Source organism: Mytilus galloprovincialis, chromosome 10 (genome assembly GCF_965363235.1).
Source record: "Mytilus galloprovincialis chromosome 10, xbMytGall1.hap1.1, whole genome shotgun sequence".
Classification (NCBI taxonomy): Eukaryota; Metazoa; Mollusca; class Bivalvia; order Mytilida; family Mytilidae; genus Mytilus; species Mytilus galloprovincialis.
In genome coordinates, this window is record NC_134847.1 from 6479382 (window position 1) to 6505052 (window position 25671).

The window sequence follows — 25671 nt, forward strand, 5'->3', positions numbered from 1 at the left end:
CGTCCGTCCGTCCGTCTGTCCGTTCGTTCGTCCGTCCGTTCGTCCGTCCGTCTGTCCCGCTTCAGGTTAAAGTTTTTGGTCAAGGTAGTTTTTGATGAAGTTCAAGTCCAATCGACTTCAAACTTAGTACACATGTCCCCTATGATATGATCTTTCTAATTTTAATGCCAAATTAGAGTTTTTACCCCAATTTCACGGTCCACTGAACATGGAAAATGATAGTGCGAGTGGGGCATTCGTGTCAAGTTCATTAGAACACATTCATTCTGTGTCAGAAACCTATGCTGTGTCAACTATTTAATCACAATCCAAATTTAGAGCTGAATCCAGCTTGAATGTTGTGTCCATACTTGCCCCAACCGTTCAGGGTTCAACCTCTGCGGTCGTATAAAGCTACGCCCTGCGGAGCATCTGGTTACATAATTTTCTAAGGATTTCTCAAGGTTGAATTTTTTTTCTTGTTTCTTTTTATTGAATTTTGTACTTTAACACCCTCAATTGTTAAAGGCAGTACAATTTTCAAGACGAGCATTTCAGCTAAATGACTATGTTGTATAAAATTTGCTCGTAGTTGTAGGCCTAACACTGACCTTTAGTATTTTACTTTTACGTCATTTAGTTGCTTGCCCTTTTTTGGGAGAGTTGTCTCATTAGCAATGAAACCACATTTTCTTAATTTTGTATGTACCCATACATGTACATGATATTTAATGCCCTTTCTTAATCTGATATATGTTAATGTCACAGAAAAACTCTCAAAAACATGTTTACGATCACATGACTATTGTTTCATTGGCAATCATACCACATCTTCTTTTTTATATTTACTATGTCACATTTTATGTTCCAGTCTCTCAACATGCTTAAGCTAAAGCTTATGTTGTTCTTTTTTGGTTGCTGTCTGTCATTATTTGTTAATTTGTGTATTAAAGGTAGCATAACTCATGTACAAATGTAATTGTATGTATAAATGCAAATGATAAAGAGTTTTACTCATTGTTGAAAGCTGTACAGTAACCTATAAATAGTTGTGATGAACATGATGAAACATCCAAGAACTTTCATAAAAATTTGAAATCAAACTGGTCTTATTACTCATGAAATTGTAGTGTCAGTACAGTGCATAAATAGAAATATTTAATCAAATTAATGTTTTGATACACACGCTTGACAAAAAATTAATAGATGATGTTACTGTTCAAATGTTGATACTGCTGTTCTTATGAACATAATGTAAATTTACAGATATCTATAACATTTAGCCCTTTTATGTTGGTCTTCTGTTCTTAATAAATTGCACATGTAATTTTCCACTATACAGGTACAAATTGTACAACGTACATGTATATGAGCACAAATTCTTTTTAATCAAATTGTACTTGTTTAGATTAATCTCTGTGTGACATGTCTGTGTTCATGTTGAAAACTAGAACTGTTCACCTTTGGTCATCCTTAACTGCTGTGGAACGATCTCTACGAGGCTGCTACAAGATGTTGAATTACTTTATAGATTACGTGAGGTTTTTTCTTTACACATGTTTCCATCTGTAGGTTCCGTTAATTTTACAATTTAACAGTCACTTTCTGCATTCTATTTAAATGGAGGGTTTTCTTTCTGTCCAGAAAAAACAGGCTAGGAAAAGTGGGTGTCAAAAACTGGATCCTCCTTTCACCTTTAAGCTGGGTCTTACTATATTGTTTTTAATCATTTTTAACATGCTGTTTGACATCACCATGATCACACTGTGGAACGTCTGGTTGGAAAGTTATCTTTATTCCATTTCAAAAAGTTATGTTGCCCTGAACACATTGTTCAGTCCATGTTTTCTGTTCATACATCCTGCAGTCACGTATTGCAATGTACATGTAAGGCTTATCTTTTGCACGTTTGTTCTCATCATTGTCATCTTGAACCTGTAATAAAAAAAAGTAACAATTGACAATTGTGTACAGAAAAAAAAAACATCTAGTAATTTCTTGTTTTACTGATTTTTGGACTCCAAAAATTGGGGCGAGCGATTAAAAAATATTTAATTTGCAATTTTTTTAGATGAAGCATGAAAAATAAAGGCGAACGTTTATTATTTTTTTTTGTAAACATAAAATATTAGATTTTGACAATATTCATGATATTAAAGCTCGATTTATCACAAGTTTGTACCCTGACATTTCTTTAATTTATGAAGTGTTTTTCCCCTGTACACCAAGAAATAATTGAATAATTAGATGTGGTATAATTTTTTTGTGTGTATGTGTGCCAAAGAGACAAATCTCCATCAACGTCATAATCAGGTTGGGAACCACCCCACAATGTTATAGAATATCCCTTTTATGAGGGTCATATAAGTTAGTATATATTGTTTGTAAAAAAAAACACTTTTTAGTACAAAACGCCTCATATTTCATGTATTTTCTGAAGAACTATATAGCTATCTGGTATTAAATGGTCAAAACATGTCTTCAAATTTTGTAATATTTCTGGACTTTAATCAACCACGCATATCATTTACTTTTATATTATTCAGAAAGTGAAGACCCCTCTTTTAGAAAAGTTGTTTCAAATATGATGTAGTTTTCCTCGTTTTAAGTAAAAAATTCTAAGCTTTCCAAGGATTTGTATAGTAGCACTATACAAATCCTTGGTTTATTCTATTTTTCTTTTCTATAACCATGATAACAGTAAAATAACCCCTTACTTGAAGAAGGGTTCTTCCAAACCTGATAATACCAAATTCAAGTCATTTATCAGCCTTTTACACAGGCTAGGGCTATGACCCAGACTAAACAGCAAGCTATAAGGGCATAAGGGACCCCAACATAACTAGTGTACACAATTCAAACAGGAAAACCAACAATCTAATATATATACAAACTTAGAAATAACAGGCTATGAACCACATTAACAAACTATTGAACGACAGGCCCCCAAATCAATCATGACGGGTACACAAACATGCAGCGAGTATGGGTTGTTTTGTTCTGCCGGCATACAATATATTTGCAATTGAAGCCAACTGTTTTTTTAGAAGTTCTGACAACGAAAATATTTTGTAAGTAAGGGGAAGGAAACCAATGTACAGGCATTTTTTCCTGTTATATATTTATATCGGAGTACTCCCACTTGGAATATATAGGTTTATAATTAATTATTAATAAAAAAAATTACACAAGATATTTATACAGTGTGGTCGGGTGCTTTATATTATAGGTTTTAAACAATAAATACAGGTAAGAGAGTGATTTGAAAACAAGTGTTAGGCAGCAACCATTTGATTTTCTGGAGGGGGGGGGGGCTATGGTTTTTTTTTTTCTGTACAAAAAATTTTTAACAGTCACAATTTGAATAGAACATTGACTTTAACAGTGCTTATATGTTTTCACATGGGGGGTCGTCTGAACCCCCCTGGCTACGGGTATGCCCTACATCTCCTTTTGTTCATATACATATTAAAGAACTTAAACATTAAGCATACAGAATAAAATAAGGGTATATATTGTATATATAAGATTTACACTTAGGTACAGGACAAATAGCCCAGGTTTTTTAAAGCTTCATTTTGGTCTGTCAGAATTTCTATTCAGTAAGTACTACATTTGCTTGTACACTACAGACAAATTAGTATATATGTAGTATGCAAAATTTTATTTAGAAAATAAGAATCTGGCCTGCGGCAGCCTAAGAATAAAACATCAATCGGTATACAGTTACACTTAAGTCTTTCAAGTCTTCATGTGAATAAAAATCTAGAATTTTTGTTGTTTTAGAACGTAAAAATATTGATCTTGCATTCATGATGCAGCTTTGAAATTGAGGAAAGTGTAGTTTGTACATGTACATACATGACATAGCTAACTTTAGAACATCTGGCAGTGTCTTGCCTACACACTGTCTGCAAAGTTATAAACTCTGTGATATTAAAGGTGCTCACTACAGTTCCTATTGATAATATTGAGGTGGGGTCTTTGTTGAAAATTTAGTCTAGTGTCTTACTACAGATTAAATTTTTTTAGACCAGCAACTTGTTATTATAATTGCCAATCTCATGTTCTTATATCACTCGCTCTCAAAACAAATTATATCCATGATTCATGAATTCAAACAGATTGACTGTCAGCTGGCCAACCATGGAATAGACTAGACGGTAGACCTCAAGTTTTTTTTTACATCAACAAGTGAAACTACAAACTTCCTGGACAGCTCATGGGTATTCTAAAACTTCACCTAAATGGCACATAAACACTGTGGACCACGAAAGGACTTGCAACTAAGACAGTTCAGGCATAGTACACTATGCAATTCCTTGGTTCAGGGATAATTTCTAAAACAGATGAAAAAAAGGGGGAGAATTTCAACTTCAAGGGTAGATTTTTGTCAAAATGAAGATAGTCGGCTACAGAAAACAGCAAAAAGACGACAGAATACTTACTCATAGTCAATTTATGGCGTACAATTCGGCTTGTAAGCTGAAATCCTTGGGTACATGGGCCATTATTCGCCTCTTGCAACAAAAACATTCCGTCCGTTCAAAACATGTGGGTTTCAAGCTTCCTGTTGAATCGGTTTTCCAAATAAGGAAAACAAGCCACGCCTCCGTTGCGAGATCGACAAGTAGGATTTTCATACAATACAAGTTATGGCTTGTAAAATAATGTGACATTTTATTTTTATTTTCAATAAATTATCATTATTTATCTAATTCTGCATAGTTTATCAATAAAAAGATCAAAATACAAGAGCGATTGACGACCAGAGAAATGAAGCGGACAGCGTCGTCACTATGGAGACGCAACGTTACTCATTAATATTCATGAGCCAACTTCCAAGCAAGGACCGAAGCTCATAAACTCGGCAATCGTTAAACGCAGGACTTCGGGAATGTCCGGAGAGCCGACAACCTTGCTTCGGAAGTTGATTCATGAGCATCACAAGAGTTATTTGCCCCTGAAAAAAATGCCTCAACATACCCTGAGGGGGGATAGGACCTTTATCGGGACTCCGGGATCGGGTGTTTTTAAGCTCGGGATTTCGGGATTGAACCTTTCGGGATCCGGGAATTCTTTTTTTCGATTTTCGGGACCTCGGGATTTAGTGATTTTATGCCCGGGATTGCGGGATCTGATGTTTTTTAGCCCGGGATTTCGGGATCAGGACCCCTCCAACCACCTCTCTACCCTCGTAATATTCAAAAAGAGACAAAACAATAAACCTACAAAAAATAGAATGAATTCTTAAAAAAACATATGAAGAATGTGCAAAATAAATTCCGCATGTATTTCGTGTTGCTAAGTCTTTAATTTTCTATTTTAAAAGTGTCTTCTGCACTTTTATTTGTCTGTTTGTCTTTTTATTTTTAACCATGGGGTTGCCAGTTTATTTTCTATTTTATAATATGAGGTTGACTGTCCCTCTGGTATCGTTCGTCCCTTTTTGATCATTATCATAATCTCTGTTTTTGCATTTTTATATTTTCAGAATGTTGTATTCAGTTTTATCAACTTTAAATGTCCAAACAGTTCTAATTGGATTACTAGTTTTACTTGTTGTATACAAACTCAGACAAAGATGGAAATATAATCTTCCTCCAGGACCATTTTGCTGGCCTTTGATTGGAAGTTATGAAGGTAATAGCATCTTGCTGGCCTCTGCCTGGAGGTTATGAAGGTAATATCATCTTGATAGCCTTTGATCGGGAGTTATGAAGGTAATATCATCTTGCTGGCCTCTGACTGGAAGTTATGAAGGTAACATCATCTTGCCATCTTGCTGGCCTCTGATTGGAAGTTCTGAAGGTAATATATTTGCCTCATAATTATAAGTTAATTAGTTAATCTTCCTGGCCTCTGCCTGGAGGTTATGAAGGTAATATCATCATGCTAGCTTTTTATCGGGAGTTATGAAGGTAATATCCTCATGCTGGCCTCTGACTGGAAGTTATGAAGGTAATATCATCTTGCTGGCCTCTGACTGGAGGTTATGAAGGGAACATCATCTTGCTATCCTTTGATCGGAAGTTATGAAGGTAATATCATCTTTCTGGCCTCTGAATGGAAGTTATGAAGGTAATATCATCTTGCCATCTTGCTGGCCTCTTATTGGAAGTTATGAAGGTAATATATTTGCCTCATAATTATAAGTTAAAAACAGAGCTCTTTGGATTATATTGTCGTCTTGGGTTGATACGGATGTAATTTTGAAGCAGAAAAACTCATATGATATTCACTATCAATCAGAAGATGTGTCTGTAACTAAATCTTTGCTCAGGCATTTGTTTAGCCAGTATATTTATAACAGAAATTAATTGTATGATTTTGATTAATTCCAGCTGCCCAAGCTACATTTCTGCATGAAGTATTTGAAAAATATACAAAGAAATATGGACCAGTCTTCACTGTTAGTCTTGGTACGTAATCTATAGTATATTGGCATTTCAGTTATATCACGACTTGGAATTCAAGGCTGAAGTCACTGTAATTTGTGAAGCAGCTGTTCAGATAGAACAATTGGAATTCGTATAAAACATAGAGATTTGATATTATTGACATGAAACTATTATCCACATAGCCCAAAAGACGTGGGTAAAGGCAAAAGTATATCCCCATAAGGTCTTCAGCAATGATCAATAACCATACCATAAATACAGCTATATGACCTCACTATGACAAACTATATATGAGACCATTAACACAAATTGACAAAAGACATGTTTTTTTACAAGCATAAAAAACGAAATACGATGTGACAAACACAATCAACGACAACCACTGAATGACAGTCTCCTTTCTATGAAATTATAGCATATGGTAGGATTAACTATATTTGTGAGCGTCCAGCTCTCGCTTTGGACAGTGATTTAACTTTTAATGCATACTTTATTTAGTGTATCTCTATATCGCTAACAATCAATTAAATAGATATAAGAGGACGTGGTATGGGTCAACTCTCATTCCAAATCACAAATTGTAAAAGTAAAGTAAAGTATGGAATTGTCTAAATCTATACTGGACTGTACTCATTTTTAATCGACCAAACTGAATTGGTTTGAAATCAATATATAACAATATATAACTCGGCATCACTGTAGTATAAACCATACCTAACCTACTTAACCATACTTTGACCTATAATTGTTAACGTTTTAAACATTGAAACTCGGTTGGAAAATAGTCTCTTTGCCAGTCATACCACATCTTATTAATATTAACAGTGCGAACGTGCACTTTACCTTTACTCGACTTTTTCTCGACAAGTACTCAACCATTTTATAAGTGTCTGAGCTATTCTCGTTTACGATTCAACCATTATCGACCAAGCCTAAACCATGCTCGAAAAGTCTGAACCATACTCAACCTAATATTAACCATACACTACCAAGTAATTGCCCGATAGTTCTCTGTCATCTATCTCGCAACATTCTTGAAAACTTGCCTACTTTTGCATACCTCCATTCTTCTAAATACGAGTGTTATAGTCTCTAACCAAGTATTGATGTCATTCCGATTTTTTCCAGTTTTACCTATGTTTTAGGTATGTCAATAATTGTTTGATATATTTGTGGTGGTTGTTTACCTGTTTTACTTTGTTCCCAATATACATTGTATTTCTGGCAATCACGACAGACGTCTCTCTGTACAATTTGCGTAAATGCTCTGCTTTTTCTTCCCCTTGCATAATCTGTCACGACGAAATTTTTATGAAAGAGGGACGAAAGATACCAGAGGGACAGTCAAATCATAAATCGAAAATAAACTGTCAACGCCATGGCTAAAAATGAAAAGGACATACAGACAAACAATGGTACACATGACAAAACACAGAAAACTAAAGAATAAACTACACGAACCCCACCAAAAACTAGGGGTGATCTCAGGTGCTCCGGAAGGGTAAGTAGATCCTGCTCCACATGTGGCAGCACACATTTATGTACAGAACCTTGATTTATTTACAGGACCTTATCAGATGGTTGTTTTAAACGATATCAACAGCGTCACAGAAGCATTGGTCAAAAGAAAAGCTGATTTTGCCAACAGACCATTTTTTCATTCAGGTATGAGAATACTTGATACTGATATATGCATTTACTTTTTTATTTACGATGTCATTCATTTAAAAGAAGCATAATTGTGTGAAACATTAAAATATTATTTATAATTCAAAGTTGTTTTCTGCTAGCGTTTTAGTCAATCTTTGTGTATGTATATCAAACTTTATGGATTTGAAAAATATTTATCATCTTTTCATAACACGAAGTTGCAGAGAAATGATTAATAATAAATGTGAACACTGAATAATTTATTTACTTCACAAAAGTAATACAAAAACCTAAAAGCTATTTAATTTTCCAATGATAGTTTATGCTACCTTATTCCTTAAAAAAGCTAAATTAGAATAACAATCGCTAATCGGAAATTGCTTAATGTTGATACATTATTTTTCGTGGGATGTCACTTTTTGTCAGTTTTAATGATTTTCGTGGATAAAGGTGAACCAAGAATTTAAACGTTCAATGAAATACAAATTTTCTATAGGCTTGTTTGCAGACTTGGCAAAACCACGAAATTATATAATAACGAAAATTCCATGTTTACTGAATCAACGAAAATTCATAACCATGAAAATAAATGATTATATTATTAATGTGTAAGATAAGAATTGACAAGCGAGTTACGCATTTTTTTAAACGTTAGTATTTTACAGTTTCATTTTTTTTATAAAAGTAATAATTTTTCACTTTGTCGGAATCAATTAAAGATGCAACTATATAATGTATTGTGAAATAAATATTCATTTTGTATAAATCAAACATTTTACATTGAAGTTGATCGGTTCACCGAGGGAGGTAAAAATATTGCTTTTGCGAATTATACACCAACATGGAAACTGCACAGAAAAATTGCGGGAAAGGCATTAAGGTATAAATAAAGGCAACAGTAGTATACCGCTGTTCAAAACTCATAAATCCATGGACAAAAAACAAAATCGGGATAACAAACTAAAACCGAGGGAAACGCATTAAATATAAGAGGAGAACAACGACATAACACTAAAATGTAACACATATAGACAAAATCCCACGAGAATAACAAATATAACATATATATATAACATCAAAACCAAATACATGAATTTGGGATAGACAAGTACCGTGACACGTCTTATCGCAATGTGAATTTACACTCAAAAATAAGAGAAAACAAACGACACAACGTTATAATGTAATACACACAGAAACGAACTATAATATAACAATGACCATATTCCTGACTTGGTACAGGGCATTTTTAAAGGAAAAAATGGTGGGTTGAACCTGGTTTTGTGGCATGCCAAACCTCGCACTTTTATGGCCATGTGAAATATAACATCAAAATGACAACACAGGACTACAATATAAATAAATTGGAGAACATTAAGTTTGATTTATTCTTCTTTGTCAACTTCTAGTAGTTGTTTTATGTTCCCTGTCTTAAAGATAGTATCTTAATTATAGTTCAATGTAAAATGAATTGGTTCACGGAATAAGCAATATTTCATAACCTTTATATGTATAAAAATATTTTTTTTATGAAATTTGGAATAGCAATTGCTTTCATAAACAAATAGACCGCAATGGAAGAAATGTGTATAATTAAGTCTAACATTCTGGTATAAAAGTGGCAGTAAAGGGATTTCAAATTCATAAGTCAAAGATAAACTGATAATGAAGAGGAAAAAAGGAATGGAGAAAGAAAAAACAACAGTCTACTAAAGACTGAACAACAAGAACCCCATCAAAACCCTTGATGATCTAGGAGCTTTCTGGGGGTAAGGTTCCAATTTGACTTGCACAAATAGCAGTTTTTACAGGATAGTTATGACATTTTATCCGTCTTCTTATCGTCTAAATTAAAAATCAGCAGGTTTAATTTATTTTTATTGAAAGCACCTGTGGATTTTTTTTTACGTGGTGAAATCCATAGTTAAGTGTCCATTGTCAAGACCATTTTGTGATTATGATTTATGATCATAGAATTGTTGTATTATGTTTTTATTTGTCTTTCTAAATCTATGTACTTTTATGAATCACAGAGAGTAAGGTTCAAAATCCCTCTAAACTTCAAGCATTTCAAACAGCAAACATATGGGTATAAGGACAAGCTCAGAAATTATCTGCATTAGTTGTGTTGACTCTATGTTCACCACACTAGACTAAGTCATATACAGCATTCTGAATAATTCTATGCATCTCGAACAGCTGTTGCCGTTATTTACCATAAAATAGACACGGAAACCGGTCTGTTCGTGATTAATTCATGCTGTCCCACCCACATACTCTCCAATTGCCAATTGTTTTTCTTTATATACTTGTATATTACCAATGTTATTTCAACTGATCGGGCGGAGCTTATGTTTTAATTTGCATAAGGACAGTCCGTTTGAAGATGTGTGTGATAAGGATGATTGCTGTTATAACTATTATTGAATTATAATCACTAATCAGTGTCACAAAACGCATATACAAAAGAATTGAGTGTATGATATGGGACGAATAACTGGACACTTCATTGTAGAGCTTAATATCCCAAAACTCCTGTCTACAGACGGACTGGTCTTGAATGAACGAAATTCTTAAACTCAATCCAGTCAAGTGAAATTCTAGTAATACGTCTAATCATCAATAATAAAGGAAACTATTTATATCGGCGTATAAGGTCATGGTAAAAAATATAACCGTGCATAAAAATAATAGATATATGAAACGCTTGAATCATTGATATACACGGAAGTCTCAGTTGTTCCTTTTCAAACATTTTGAAAGCCTAAGACTATACAATACAAAAGGTGAGGATGAATTAACAGACAATCTAAAGCTGACATTGTATAGTCTTAGGCTTTCAAAATGTTTGAAAAGGAACTTCGCTTCGCTCTCACCCTATATGGAATTTACTGACCCTGTATATATCATATTAGGTCACTAGCACACTATGTAACTAATAATATCCGTCATGCTATACATTAAGTAAGATAACTACAAAACAAAACTACATTTGCAAATATGTTGTACCCGACTCGCTTCAAAACACGTGAAAACATTACAAGTATTACTGTTGATAATTGAAAAGTGAAGTGAAATGATTATCATTAAAATAAAATCAGAAACCTTTATTGTAGGCAATATATGATTGGAAATCATTTCGCAGCAGTTCTTCATGAGTCAATGAATAAATGCTTGCCCTTAATGGCAAAAGAAACCGGAGCATTTAATCCAGAAAATTACATAGATCTAATGGTGTTCAATATTCTTAATGCTGTGTGTTTTGGGAAAAGGTAAGCAATAAATGGATATGAGTGGAATTTGTTAGCTTACACCTTTCAGGTCAATACTATAATTGGAAAAGATAAATGCATGGACGTTTAAGCTCGCATTAAAAACATTTCTGTCAGTAATTGAAATAGACATAACAACGCTCACTGGACCCAAGCTTACAGTTATCTAAATGCAATTTGAAAAACAATTAAAATATAAAATTATATTATTTTGAATTAAAAAAACAACAACAAAAAATCTGCAAAACATTGTTTTCATCTTTGGAATCCGAACAATAAGCAATCAAGTAGATATTTTGCGTCAGATGTAAACATGGTAAAAAGACAAGTGTAGGCTGCATGCGTCCTTCAGATTAAAATAAGATTTGAAAAAGGAAAATTTCAGGTGTTACATTTGAATATATATAATGGAGAAATAACATACAAGTACAAACAAAAGAAAGAAAACCCTAAAAAGGTACATACTTGATAAATATAAAGAAAAAAGATGTAGTATGATTGCCAATAAGACAAGAGACCAAATTAATAACCATTGTTATAAGGCAAGTTAATTTTTGCTTTTACTCACAAATGATTTGAGTTTGAATTAAATCCACATTGTAGTGGTTATGTGCTGTCATCTGTTACGGAAGCTCCGTTTAGCAACAAAGAAAGAGTTTTATTGCATTGGTATAAGAACGTTTTACTGATAAAAAAAAAATACACGCCCCTATCGGTTTACTCCGCTTTGTATTGATGTCATCTTCTCATGTTTTCTATAGGTCTTTAATTCAAATATTTGAGGAGTAATAACTGCCTACATATATTTACACAACTTTTATAAAACCTGTTGTTTAACGCATTTTTTTAATTCTTAGCGTATGTGAGTTAGGCGGTCTTCATTAGGTAAAGATAGAGGCCAAGGATATCAAAGGGAAATTCGAACTCATAAGTCGAAAATAAACTGGCAATGCAATTTCCAAATGAAAAAGACAAACAGACAAAAAGCAAACAACAGTAAACAAATAACAATTTTTAACAGAAACAAAAAGAGAAAAGAATCACGAACCCTACTAATTCAGTTCACCGCAGATTTAAAGAATCTTAACATTTTTATGTTGACAAAAACAGATCTATTTAAACCTGAAATGTGTATAATTGTAATTTGATGTAAGCCTTTATAATGCATATCTATTTTAGCCTTGTATGAAAGTTGCTGACTAAAGTGTTACTTTAGCTAATTCATAAAAAACAAAATGATCTAGAAAAGTGCGAATTATCCAGTAAGGTTGTAGAACATCTTTTTTTCTTCTTTTAGTGTTGACCTAGATGATCCTGAATTTGTGACATTTATGAAAATTGACCATGAATTGACAGAAATGACAGGGAAAGGTTTCGTTGAAGACATGTTCCCAATTATGTATAAGATATGGACAACAAACAAGTACAGAACGGTTACCAAATTGGCGGATGAACTTGTTTCTATAGTCACAAAGAAATTCAACGAACACGATAAAACATTTAACTCTGGTATGTCAACAAGCTTTGTATGTTTACACAATGCCCTTTGCTTAAGATAAGTTGTTATGACTTTGGTGTTGTCATGAATATCAATTATATGGTAATTTTTATAAATTTACAGTTAGCAAAAGATTATGGACTTTCCGAATTGATTTTCCTCTAAGTTCAGTATTTTTGTGATTTTACTTTTTTTTATTCGAAATACTATTCCAGGCATAACCTTAGACGTATGTGGCACACTTTTTTGGAATTTTGGGTCATAAATGCTCTTCAACTTTGTACTTGTTTGGCTCTATTACTATTTTGATCTGAGCGTCACTGATAAGTCTTAGACGAAAAGCGCGACTGGCGTATTGATTTATAAGTCTGATACCTTTGATAACTATTTATGCATAATGTTTTATATGGATTCCCATTGAACTGTTCTTCACAGCTTTATCTTATATATGACTGTATGCGATGGAAGTTTATATTACTAGAACATAAATAAAGGTTAAAATTGTGCAACTAACAAATATATCGTAATTATTAGATTTTCTCTCAAAAGATCTGTAAAAATCTTGACTGCAAACAATTGTTACAATGTATTGTTTATTTAACAAGTAATATTCGCATTAATGATTTCAGACAAAATAAGAGATTTTACTGATTCCTTGTTACTAGCAAGAAAAGAAGCAGAACAAGAAGAGAAAGATGAAGTGTTGTCTCAGTTAACAAACACACATCTAAGACAAACGCTAATGGATATATTTAACGGTGAGTTCACAAATATGTGGCACATTAAGATCACATATGTTTTCATTTTTATTTATGGAATTGTCAGTTTATTTTCGATCTATGAGTTTGACTGTCCCTCTGGTAACTTTCGCCCCTCTTTTGCAAAAGAACGAATATACTATGATAACCTTTAACATTAAATTCTTACATAAAAACCTTGCACTCACTTAGACAAAAAGCAAAACAATAATGCTCTTATTGTTGTTGATCACCTAAATGTCACAACAGGGACCAAAAACTCACAATTCATTGCAAGATTAAGGCCGTGTTCACATTGACCTAAATTCGGTGTTGTGTTAGTGTAACTCACACGTAAACTAAACACAATTGCGTTCCCATTGATAAAACTCAATGTTTACATGTAGTTTAAATCATGTTTTATCTACACACAGTCGATAGTCAATGTAGGCCTTGTGTGGGTTAAGTGTACACAAAACAAGGCATTTAGAACATTAGTTTTACCCTGTATACATTTAAGGAGGAAACCATTTTTTTAGTAAAATTGATATTTTTGAAAAAAATTAGTACAGTTCTTTACAGAAATTGTTGTCTAAATTTTAAAGGTTTTTTTTTGGTAAAATTAACGTACTTTATTAACCCCTGATCAAGACTCAAAGCAGCATCCTCAGGCAGCATCATTGCCGAACCCATAAGGCAGCAACCAATTGATTTTCGGGGGGGGGGGCTATTATAGTTGAGTATAAAACATAAAGGCAGGGGGTGGGGGGTGGTGGGCTATGGATTTTGTTTTGAAAAAAAAAATTTGCAGTTTTTGGCCGTGAAAAAATTTTTGTTTGTTTCACCCTCAGCTGCCATTATATATAATGCTAAAATTTATTACGACCAAAATTTGTCCTGAAAAAAATCTATAGCCCACGCCTCCCTTCCCCTCAAAAGGTCTTGACGAATCGACTTGGCGTACACAGAAATATTTGCCACTGGTCTTTACTCAAACAACGATTCACACATAAATGCATGACTTATAAAGAGTGTGAGGTAAATGATATCTTTGTCTAGTATTTCAGATCCGTTAAAAAAAACAACGTTACCCTATTCCTTTACCAAATACTCCTTGGAGAAGAAATACCATTTGAAACAAATATATCAATCCTTTTTTTTCGGCTGTAAGCACGCTGCTACAGCTAACGTTTTCTAATGCGTAATCGAGACATCTCTAGTATATTCAAACTACTGCAAATTATAAAAATGGCTTTCATAAAGTAGCAACCATTTAACTTAAAAAAAGGGGGAGGTTTTTTTTTTATCTGCGTCAGATTTTTATCCGCGCGTACGTTTTTATTCCGTTTGGGTTTTTTCGATGCTGGTGATCAAATACTTTTTTTCCCAATATTTAACACTATAATGTATGGGGAAACTCTTGATTGAAATTTTTTTTTATCATCTGAATGACCAGATTTTTTTTTTTATCAAATTTGAGATCGGAATATTTCCATCCCCCCTTTTGAAGTCAAATGGTCGTACCGTTACTGCTAGAAAAATTGTCCGAAAACTTTGAATGCAGTTCTACGTATAATGAACATTTAAATGACATATAGTTTACAAGTGTGAACAAATCTTATGTACAGGTGATTAAACAAGGTGTACAGATGTGAACAAATTTAATGTGAAACCAGTGTCCATTACATTAAACTAATAGTAAACATGTTTACTGTACACGGCGTTTGGTGTGAACACGACCTAACAGATTAAGGAACCTAACATGTGTAACAGACAAAGAAACATATCAAATTTATTGAAAAAGAACCTCAATGTATGTTTGTACGTGATTCTTTCATTCATGTCATTTGAAACAAATTGAAAACAAAAATAACTAACTCCAAGTAAAATTCATAAGGGAAAGTCCCTTATGAAATGGCAAAATCAAAAGCTCAATCACATCAAACGCATAAAAAACAACTGTCATATTTATCGCTTGAGACAGACATTTCATTATGTAGAAAATGGTGGATAGAACTTCTTATTTTCTTGTATTAATTGTGAAAAAATTAAACAATTATAACATGTATAAGTTTGACTTGATATGTTTTGGCCCCTAAAATTGCAAAAAAAACAGTAAATATTGTTTATCCCTCAAAATTTGTCTATTTCGCATTTAAAAATGAATAGAGGGATCGAATATTGTTACTTGAGTAAAAGATTTTTTTTTTATCTAAAATGTCAATTTCACAACTACCTAAGATATAACATTTCACTTATGTATCATTTAAGAGGTACCCCGTCACTTGACAATTCTAGTTACAACCCATGCCAAACAATCGATTATAGGGGCATTAGTTGGAACAGGGAACTAGTTAATATGGTGGAGTTATACACTTCGTAAACACTCAAGTCTGATCTAAAACAACATAAGAACAAACTGAATTCATCATTTACAAAGTGTTTTTTTATAGCTGGCATTGGTACATCAAGAGTAACGTTGTACTTTGCTGTACGATACATGGCTGGGTTACCAGATATCCAGCGTAAAGTTCAGGAAGAAATAGACAGAGTTGTTGGTGAGTATCATAGTGTTTGGCCCTGTCACTTTAAAAGCTTTTCATGTATTCTAGAGGACAACTGTTGTATTTCTTGTCTGAAACATATTTGGTATTATTTTTTATCTCATATTGATTTTGTCAATCTCTTGGTATCCTCATTTTCTCAATAGATGCGAGTTTGATTTATATAAAACCTCATTGTATGAACTCTTTTTACCGTTTGTCTCTGAACGCTTAACAACAAACAATCGATCATTATCATTATTTCTCAACCCAACTGAGGTAAATTCAATAGAATAAGATGTTATGATACCAAACCTTTAAGAAGTATGTTGCCGAAAATGATATAATATTAAATAGATATAGGAAGATGTGGTGTGAGTGCCAATGAGACAACTCTCTATCCAAAAAAAAATGTACGGCCTTCAACACGGAGTCTTGGCTCACACCGAACAAAAAGCTATACTAGATTTTAACAGTTTATAAAATTCCAAATATATCGTAACCAATGTTTGTAAAATAACAAAAGATTATATTTAGAGAACGTGAGCACTACAATCATAACCGTAATCCATATCGTTAATAAAAATTTAGCTACCAATCTCATTGGTAGAAAATAAAATGACAACGCCATGACTAAAAAATACAAACAGACAAAAAACAGTACATAAAACACAGCGTAGAATTTATCTTCCAAGCAACACGATTCCCACCTAAAACTGGAGGAGGATCTTATTTCTCTAAATGTTCGATTATTAAAGTCGTTCGATATAATAAGGAATATAACAAAATAAAACGTTTCTTTTTTTAACATTTATCATGATATCTGAACTAAAGCACTAGCAATTGCCAGCTGCCAACATTTCATATATTGGAGTAAAACGTATAAACCCGCCACATTCTTTGTGTGCCTGTCCCGAGTCAGGATCCTGTAGTTCAGTGATTGTCGTTGGTTTATGTCTGTCATATTTGTTTCTTTAATTGGTAAATGTTTCAGATTATTCTAGTCGTGGCCTTTCATAGCAGACTATAGATATATGGTTTTCACTTTGTCAAAGACCGTACGTTTGCTTATAATCACTTACATCAACTTTATTTGAACTTTGTTGGATAGTTGTTTTGTTGACAATCATACTTCATGTTCGTATTTTTGTATAATACATGTAGTCTACATTTTTCGTACAAATTTAAATGTGTGCTTTTATGTCAACCTGTGTTCAGGAAAAGATAGACTACCGACGATCACAGACAGAGAACATCTCAGTTATACAGAAGCCACCTTGCATGAAGCCATGAGGCTTGGTACAGTTGTTCCCGTAGGTCTGCCTCATAGTACAATGTGTGATACAAAAGTTGGTAAGTATTGAAATTATCAAACTTACAGCGTGGTCTCTGATCTTTTTGATTTGAAGACTTAATATATTGTAATTATGCAGTTGCAGCCGAATTCGATTAGTTATTGCACCTTGTTGTATGCTACATTTCTTTTGTTTTGGACAATATGAAGTCAGACATCTTTGCTGATTTTGTATAAACTATTTTCTCATATGTGTGGCATCATTTAGTGCAATAGTCTTTGTCGTATCGTTACTGTACTAACAAGATTACATTAAGATAAAGGATAATTACCGATTCACATGCAGTTCATTCATAAGTTGATTAAAAAAATGAAATACATGTAACTCTGTCTGATGTAAGACATGAACAGAAACCAATTCCCAGTAACAATAAGCAGGGGTACCCTCTAGTAAATAGTTATCAAAGGTACCAGGCCGTTAATTTGATTCGCCAGACGCGCGTTTCGTCTACACAAGACTCATCAGTGACGCTCACATCAAAAATTGATCATAAGAAAACAATTTCTTTTTAATACTTAAAAGCTACAAATATTTTAGATATTTTGATTGTAAAAGATGTGGTTTAATAACAGTCACCCCATCCCAAAGTGACACAAATAGTTAACTTTTAATTACCTACTTTTCATTTATGAATGAATGTAATGTTATTGTTAAGGTTCATCATAACAAATCGACAAATATGGCAGTATTTTCACCTCTAAAACTACTCAGTGTACAGACCTACCTGTGAAGTTTGGAAAGTTTTAAGGCCTGACATCCACTAGATATATGACAGTTAAAGGCTTTTTGTGCTCCAAAAAGGTAAAACGTTTTGAATTTTGATGGGCATTTTTTTCCTTCCTGCAGAAGATGTAAAAATTAGCACAAATTTACAACTTCTAGTCCAATCAAATTGCTTGAATTTGCCTCAATTTTCATAGTACATACTTTTCCCGTGTACTAAGTAACTCCGCATGAATGACCACAAGGGTAAGATTTCATTGCATCGTAATCAAGATATTAGAACAAAAATTGCTACTGGCTATTTTGAAATAAATCATGTGTTCCAAATTTAACTAAATAGTTTGTAATTAGTTTTCAAACAGATTTTTAACATCCTACTAATCAATCTTTTCATCTAATTTTTCTTTTGACAATTAAAAGCTTCTTTCATTAAAATAAAGAGTAACAATTATGGTTCTTTATACCTTGATTAAAGTACAACCCCATCTAAAATTTGTAATCCTTTATCTTCCATGCATTTACTTTGTACACAAAAAGAGTCAACCATGAATCTTTTGAAGGGAAATTATTAATAAAGCAATTTGATATATTTCGTCATAAATTGGTCGATTATTGATTGCCTTATGTCCAGTGAAAAATATTTCATGCATGTAAACTATCCACTAGACTACCTATGGTTACATACCAGGGGCAGATCCAGCCATTTTTAAAAGTGTTTCAACTAAAGATATGGGAGGGGGGTCCAACTGTTTGTACTCATTCAAAAGCATTTCCAATATAGTTTTAGTTTTTATGTGAAATTAAAAAAATGTTTTCAAGAATCTAAAGCTGTCACTGCAATTTAAGAATTGTCTGCTTTTGGTCAATTTTATTTTGTCATCTTACCATGGAAATAAGTACATGTATACTAAAACACGGCTTTATATCAATAAACATACTAACACCAGCAGCTACCTTCTTTTCATTCTAACGTCAAGGGCCTTTTAAAATCCAATTTTTACAATGATATTAGAGAGTAGATTTACAAAACTACGTAAGTGAGCTTCATCTAGTCAGCCACAATATGTCAATAGACTAATTAAAGGATTACTCAAGTTGTAAATATGCGCTAAATTGGATAGTGTATAGAAAGGTGTATAATATGAAACTAAGAGCTCGGGGGCAAGCCCCTCGTTCTAAGTTTCATATTATACACCTTTCTATACACTAACCGACACTAAACAACACCTGAACTACTTTGATACTGTCCACTCAGATAAACTCTTTAACTCACCTATAAATGTGAAGATATCTATTATCCATGTCAATCAAGGACAATCAATACAAGACAAACCAGTTCTTACCTGAGAGGGAGCATCTCAAAGTTATATCCCAACTTAGTTTATTTTTACACCTTCTACAGGAAAGAAAAAAATGCCCAATAAAATCCAAAAAATATTTCATCTTTCTGAAATGCAAAATACATTTAAGTTATATATCTAGTGGATGCTAGGCATTAAAACTTTCCAAACTGCACAGGTAAGTCTGCACACAGACTACTTTCTGAGTTAAAAATTCGGCCTTACTTGTCTATTTGTTTTGGTGAACCTTAAAAGGGGAAGGAAACTAAATTATTATGTTATTATTTACAGAGAATATTTCTTATTATAAATCAGTCATCATCATTTCTGTCTCCTTGTCAAAAAAAATATTAGAAGACGATTAATTTGGTATATTTCATCCACAGAAATAGTTGCCATATTTCTCAAACTTGTGACATCATTACTTCGTTATCTATTGAGTTTTGATTCGGCAACCGTTTAATACATAATTGATTTTAAACAGTCGTACAAGAGGGAACTTTAGGGCGTTTTAACGGTTAATTACTAAGACAAAAAAAGTCAAGTTATAATTGAATCATAATCAGAGGATATTAAGTCACAATGCTATAGCTTCAGATGAGTAAGTATCAGCGTTATTTTATAAGTTAGTTGGTTGAGTTTTTATTTTGAAAGAATGTTGTGATGTTTGAAATTTTCAGCTTAAATCTGAGATTTGTCTGTAAAAATTTATTGGAAACAAAATTTCATATCCATCTCAAATAACTGCACATATTACTTGTAGTGGTTTATATTTTTTAGGAGGTTATGATGTTCCACAGGATACAGTCGTTATGATTAATCACTGGGCACTTCATCACGACCCTAACTATTGGAAAGACGTTGAGAAATTTGATCCGACACGCTACCTCGACGAAAATGGAAAGCTTGGTATGAAACCAGAAAGCTGGTTACCATTTTCTGCAGGGAGACGTGTATGTCTAGGAGAAGTGGTAGCTAAACCAGAACTTCATTTGATTTTTGCAACGATAATGCAAAGGTTCAAGATTACATTACCCGAAGGAACCAATCCGGAATTAAAATTAGGCGGATCTAGTAGTAATACACAACCTGCTCCGTTCAAAATCATTGTTGAAGGCAGAATAAATACATGAAGATGAATCAATCTTAACTGATGATCAGAATCTATAATGAAATAAACAATGAAAATATAATCATTTTGTTAAATATATAAAAAAAAATATAGATTTTTCTTATTAGAAGTGTTTGCAATCTATCTCTTTTCTACAGCTGACATATGAAATTCCACAAAAATTAATAACTATTGAATGAGAGTTCTGATTTATTAGCTCGCATCTAATAGTTATTCTTTTTTGTGATAGTTTCATATATCAGCTGTAGAAAAGTTTTATTGGTCACAAATAAAACAGTTCAAAACTATTCTAATATAAAGGACTAACTACGAATTTAGAAAAACAGAACTTTATAAAGAACATCTGAATACTTTTAAATCTCGATCTGTCTCTGAAATTCGTTCTATCTTTCAAAACATTTGACTTTAAAACCTTGTATACAGTTCCACCATTACCCATTTTGTTCATCGTATTTAACCGTATGGTTACTTAAATGTTAACATCATACATTGAAAAATTATTACACCAGGGTTTTCGATATCACAAACTGGTCAACACATTTACTAAATTTTATCACCGGTATAAGGTGATAAGGAAATAATTCGTAAAGATAATTCAACATGCAGACATCTTATACGTTCAGGTATTTCACATCCAATCTTTTGTGGTAATATTCTTTACAAAGCACAAAAATGTCAGTATTCATCTCAAAAGCTTACAAAACCCCTTAAACAGACTTATTAAGAAGGGATGTAGTTACGATACTGTTGTCAGGTCATTAAAGATTGCATATTTTGGCTTTAATATTGATTCACTTACAGGGTCTTTGCATCGGAACTAAACACATTTATTTAAAAAAAAAAAACAGTTGTTCGCATGACACGGTTTATGTTCTTCTCATATATTTTATGACAGTATGATACTAAACCCCTAACGGGAGGGATTGTGCCTGATATTCATATGATGAAGACATAATCTTTCAATCAGTTTAATTGACGTCTGGAGCTGGCATGATAGTTAACTGCTAGTAGTCTGTTGTTATTTATGGATTATTGTCACTTTATTTATTTTCTTTTGTTACATCTTTTGACATCGGACTCGGACTTCTCTTGAACTGAATTTTAATGTGCGTATTGTTATTCGATTACTTTTCTACATTGGCTAGAGGTATAGGGAGAGGGTTGAGATCTCATAAACATGTTTAACCTCGCCGCAATGTTGCGCCTGTCCCAAGTCAGGAGCCTCTGGCCTTTTGTTAGTCTTGTATGATTTTTAATTTTAGTTACTTGTGTATAATTCGGAGTTTAGTATGACGTCCATTATCACTGTACTAGTATACATATTTTTAGGGTCCAGCTGAAGGACACCTACGGGTGCGGGAATTCTCGCTACATTGAAGACCCATTGGTGGCCTTCGGCTGTTGTCTGCTCTATGGTCGGGTTGTTGTCTCTTTGACACATTCCACATTTCCTTTCTCAATTTTATTGGTATCTGGCGGATAGTTCAAAATCTCCGTCAATTTATAAAATTGACCTCACGTGAATTTGTATTTTCATGGCATTCACTTTTGATTCATAAACATGCTGAGAAAAACCCTAGTACTTTTCTGATCAGAGGGTCACAAATGCTGTCACTTTCTAACTTTTTTCATTGGAGCGTCACTGATCAGTCTTTTGTAGACAAAATGCGAGTCTGGCGCAAATACAAAATGTTAATCTTTGTATCTATAATGAGTTTATTTAAGTAATGACCTAATGAACGGCTTTAATCCTGTAATTGGTTTTTTAAATGGCATGCAAAAAAAGGAGCGTCAATTTTGATGTGCAGACATTTTACGAAGAACCTAAGTTTTTTGAAGATGTGCTGCGTAGAATTTTCATTCACACATTGATATTTAGTTTGATTGATTGTGGATCGCCTAACATTATATGCTGATCTAAGAAAAACATGATTGTAGATCTTGCCAATTGCAAATGATGAAATATGTCATATGTTTTCTAATCTAAAACGTATATATTATTTTAAGGGATTTCCATAGCAAAAATAAAAAAGATAATAGAAATAAATTCACGGTATTATTTTAAGATTAATTGATTGTTTGTTGGTGTTTAACACCATTTTCTGCATTATTTGCTATATCTTGAAGTTTGCTTTTTATTGATAGAGGAAGCAGGAGAAAACCCTCCACCTTTGTCAGAAAAACTGAAGGTGGTACCAAACACCTTGATTTAAATTAATTTGGCTCGTTTAATTTTCATAAAATTTTGTCAAAAATATTTACTTTGACCCTTTGACAAAAATATAAAGATTTCCAAAAATTTGAACCAACAAATTTATCAGAAAAATTACACTGGTTATATAGCAGTTTGACAAACACTAATTTTGATCATTGAGAAGCTTAATATTTCCTTAACAACTCAACGTAATTAAAACGTTTAGCTGATTTCACATAGTTATCTCCCTGTAAGGTTAGGTACAACCTTAAGATTGGGATCGAACGACCCTGGCACCTGTGTGTTCGAACTCACAACCTCCGTGTCAACATCAGGTTAGTAATGATGTAGGTGAACTACCAATTCCTTTTATTAGATACTAATAGTATGCAAAAACGTATAACAAAAATTTACCAGACAGCACCTGATGTCACAAACAAACAGCAACATACATTTAATTAAAGGAATAGCAATAGAAATTCAACAAAAGTTCAAATATGATTATTCTAGTACATATTTACTTGTGATATTTAGAACTACATATCATAGTTGTTCTGCAAAATTATTTGTTACTTTGATAACAGGATTGTCTGATATGAAATATTGTTCTAATTGTATGATGGTATTTGTTCTTTTGTTAGATTTAAAACATAAACAAAGTGCAACATTAATATTGTTTTGAATTATTCTACTAAATAAGTGTTTAGATTGGTGATCCATTCTTTGAAGATATAAAATCTTGCTCATAATAAAAAAAAAACCTTAGTAAGACTCCTCGACAGTCGAACTCTTAAGGGGGCTCTCGGGTCTAAATCAATTTTTTTAAATATAGATTTCGCTATTTTATTTCTTTAAATAAACTTTATCCTATACTTAATAGAAAATTAAATAAAAATATTGGGTCACCGTTCATTTAAGCTCACAATCTGCCTTTGAAAGAAGTATGCATTTTTGTTAAGGTACCTTTTTTCTGTCGAACTAATAGGAGAAAAAAAGGTAAAATCAACATAAAAAAATAACTAAAGTACAGAAATCGCATAAATTTTACAAATGTCTAGGTTTTTTTTCAGTACAGTTCAATTAAAAAAATAATCAAAAATATGGGTCACCAATGAGTTAAAAAAAAGTTATTTCAATTTTTATACAAAAAAATGGCATTATTTCATCAAAGGGAGATAATTTGGAGCTTTTTCAATGATATATTCATTTGAAAAGTCATCTTCGGCCAAATAAATTTATGTTTTTGGGTTGATTTTTGTACCATATCATAAAGTAACAACTAATAGAATATTAAATAAAATTTGAAATGAAAAAACAAATGTTTCAATTTTTGCTGATTTTTTTGTACCCTCGAGCCCCTTTAAAGTGACCAGCAAAAGAGGTGATTTGATTGAAGAGAATAAACGAATCCTTGTTTTAGTTAACATCTTATGTGAGACTTCTTTTTTATAAATATTTAAGACTACCGGAAGAATCTTATAAATAGATCGAGATCACCAGAATTCTGCAGTCAGAATATCTTTACTAAGTAATATTCAAAACACATAACCCGGCAATAACGGATAAAAGCAATGAACAATAATCATTTTTAAGAATCACCATTTTTTTCTTGAAATCTTGGAGTGATTGATTGATTAATGTTTGCTTAACGTCCAGTGGCTAATATTTTTCATTCATTTAAAATTTCATTTCCGCAAATGTGTTGGTTAGTTTAAGTTAACAATGACATTAAAAGCACTTTTAAGGGAAGAGTTTCGTTAACATAAATTAAAGAGGGTAGAATGAGTGGTCAGACACCTTCACAGAATTCAGCTTTCGACTATTTGTTTTTCTTTTTGTTGGGAAAGACTTAATGAACAGGTATTTGTTGCTATGCAATGAAACAGTGCATTAATTTCCCTCCAAATAGTTAATGAAGAGTGCATTGCCCAGTCACCCTCTTTTGAGATCTTTATTACTGAAAACTGTATAATTATGCTCTAGAAAGTATCGTGTGTTCTTATATGCTGGTATTTTTTCAAAACAGACAATGCCTTTTCACGGAACGGTTGTCAAATTTCGATACATCTTCTAACTTCAGAGTTCAAAACATATTAAATGACATCGTATATATGCATACGTGTATAAATACGGCATGGATAAAGAAAAATAAAAAAAAAGAACATAGTGTATAAAATTTATAATCTAATGTCAAGTGAGAAAGGAGACTAAAGCATAAGGAATAGGAACTGTGCTCGTATTATAATTAGTCATTTAAAGTCACAGATGGGACTTTAAATACATGAAGTTCCGTCAGAAATAGAAAAGAAAAAAAATGCACGAAATCATACTCATAAACTTATTTTAAAATAACAATAAAAAAAGGCCACGACAATGCTATGTATAGTGCGTATAGTAAAAAATTTTGCATATAGTAAAACATTTTCTGGTAAAAAACATCTTACATCGATTGGAGACTTACGACAGCTCTGAAAAATATCTCGTAATTTTTTTTGTTTTTGATCACATGAAAAATACATGTAAATATTTCATTTGATCGGTAAGCCTTAGAACCAGGTTTAACCCATCAATTATTCTTAATGTGTCCTGTTCCAAGTCAGGATATGATAGTTGTTATCTAATTCAAGTAGTTCGTTTCTATGTATTCAGGTGTTTAGGTGTTGTTGGGTTTGGTTTTGTGCAGTTCAGGGTTCCTGTTGTTCCAATATTGTCCTCTCATAGTTGATGCATTTCCCTCGATTTTAGTTTAAAAAATAAATCAATAACACCCTGATTTATGACTTTTAACAGGAGTTTACTACTGTTGCCTAAAAAGTTATTTCTATAGGCGATAATTTTTTTTAATAA

The 25671-nt window shown here is 32.6% G+C and overlaps 1 protein-coding gene and 1 long non-coding RNA gene across 6 annotated transcripts in view; one reads left to right on the forward strand and one right to left on the reverse strand.

Moving 5' to 3' along the window:
• The window catches only part of LOC143049739 (steroid 17-alpha-hydroxylase/17,20 lyase-like), a 109606-nt gene that overhangs the window by 10457 nt on the left and 73478 nt on the right, over window positions 1-25671 (forward strand). For 3 of the 5 annotated variants that reach the window (XM_076223431.1, XM_076223434.1, XM_076223433.1), the window contains exons 2-7: window positions 5474-5622; window positions 6324-6401; window positions 7947-8045; window positions 8817-8910; window positions 11147-11302; window positions 12600-12811. In XM_076223431.1, coding sequence (XP_076079546.1) covers window positions 5475-5622; window positions 6324-6401; window positions 7947-8045; window positions 8817-8910; window positions 11147-11302; window positions 12600-12811 — 787 coding nt within the window. In that variant the 5' untranslated portion in view covers window position 5474. Of the gene's footprint in view, window positions 1-5473; window positions 5623-6323; window positions 6402-7946; window positions 8046-8816; window positions 8911-11146; window positions 11303-12599; window positions 12812-13429; window positions 13559-15990; window positions 16096-17298; window positions 17434-20278; window positions 20734-25671 lie in introns of those variants that run through there. The other 2 variants (XM_076223432.1, XM_076223436.1) reach the window with 2 other exon arrangements.
• LOC143049736 (uncharacterized) lies at window positions 1125-4560 on the reverse strand. The gene is made up of 2 exons (XR_012970299.1): window positions 4428-4560; window positions 1125-1914 (listed from the first exon to the last, which is right to left on the reverse strand). It is a non-coding gene; the product is annotated as an uncharacterized LOC143049736 (long non-coding RNA).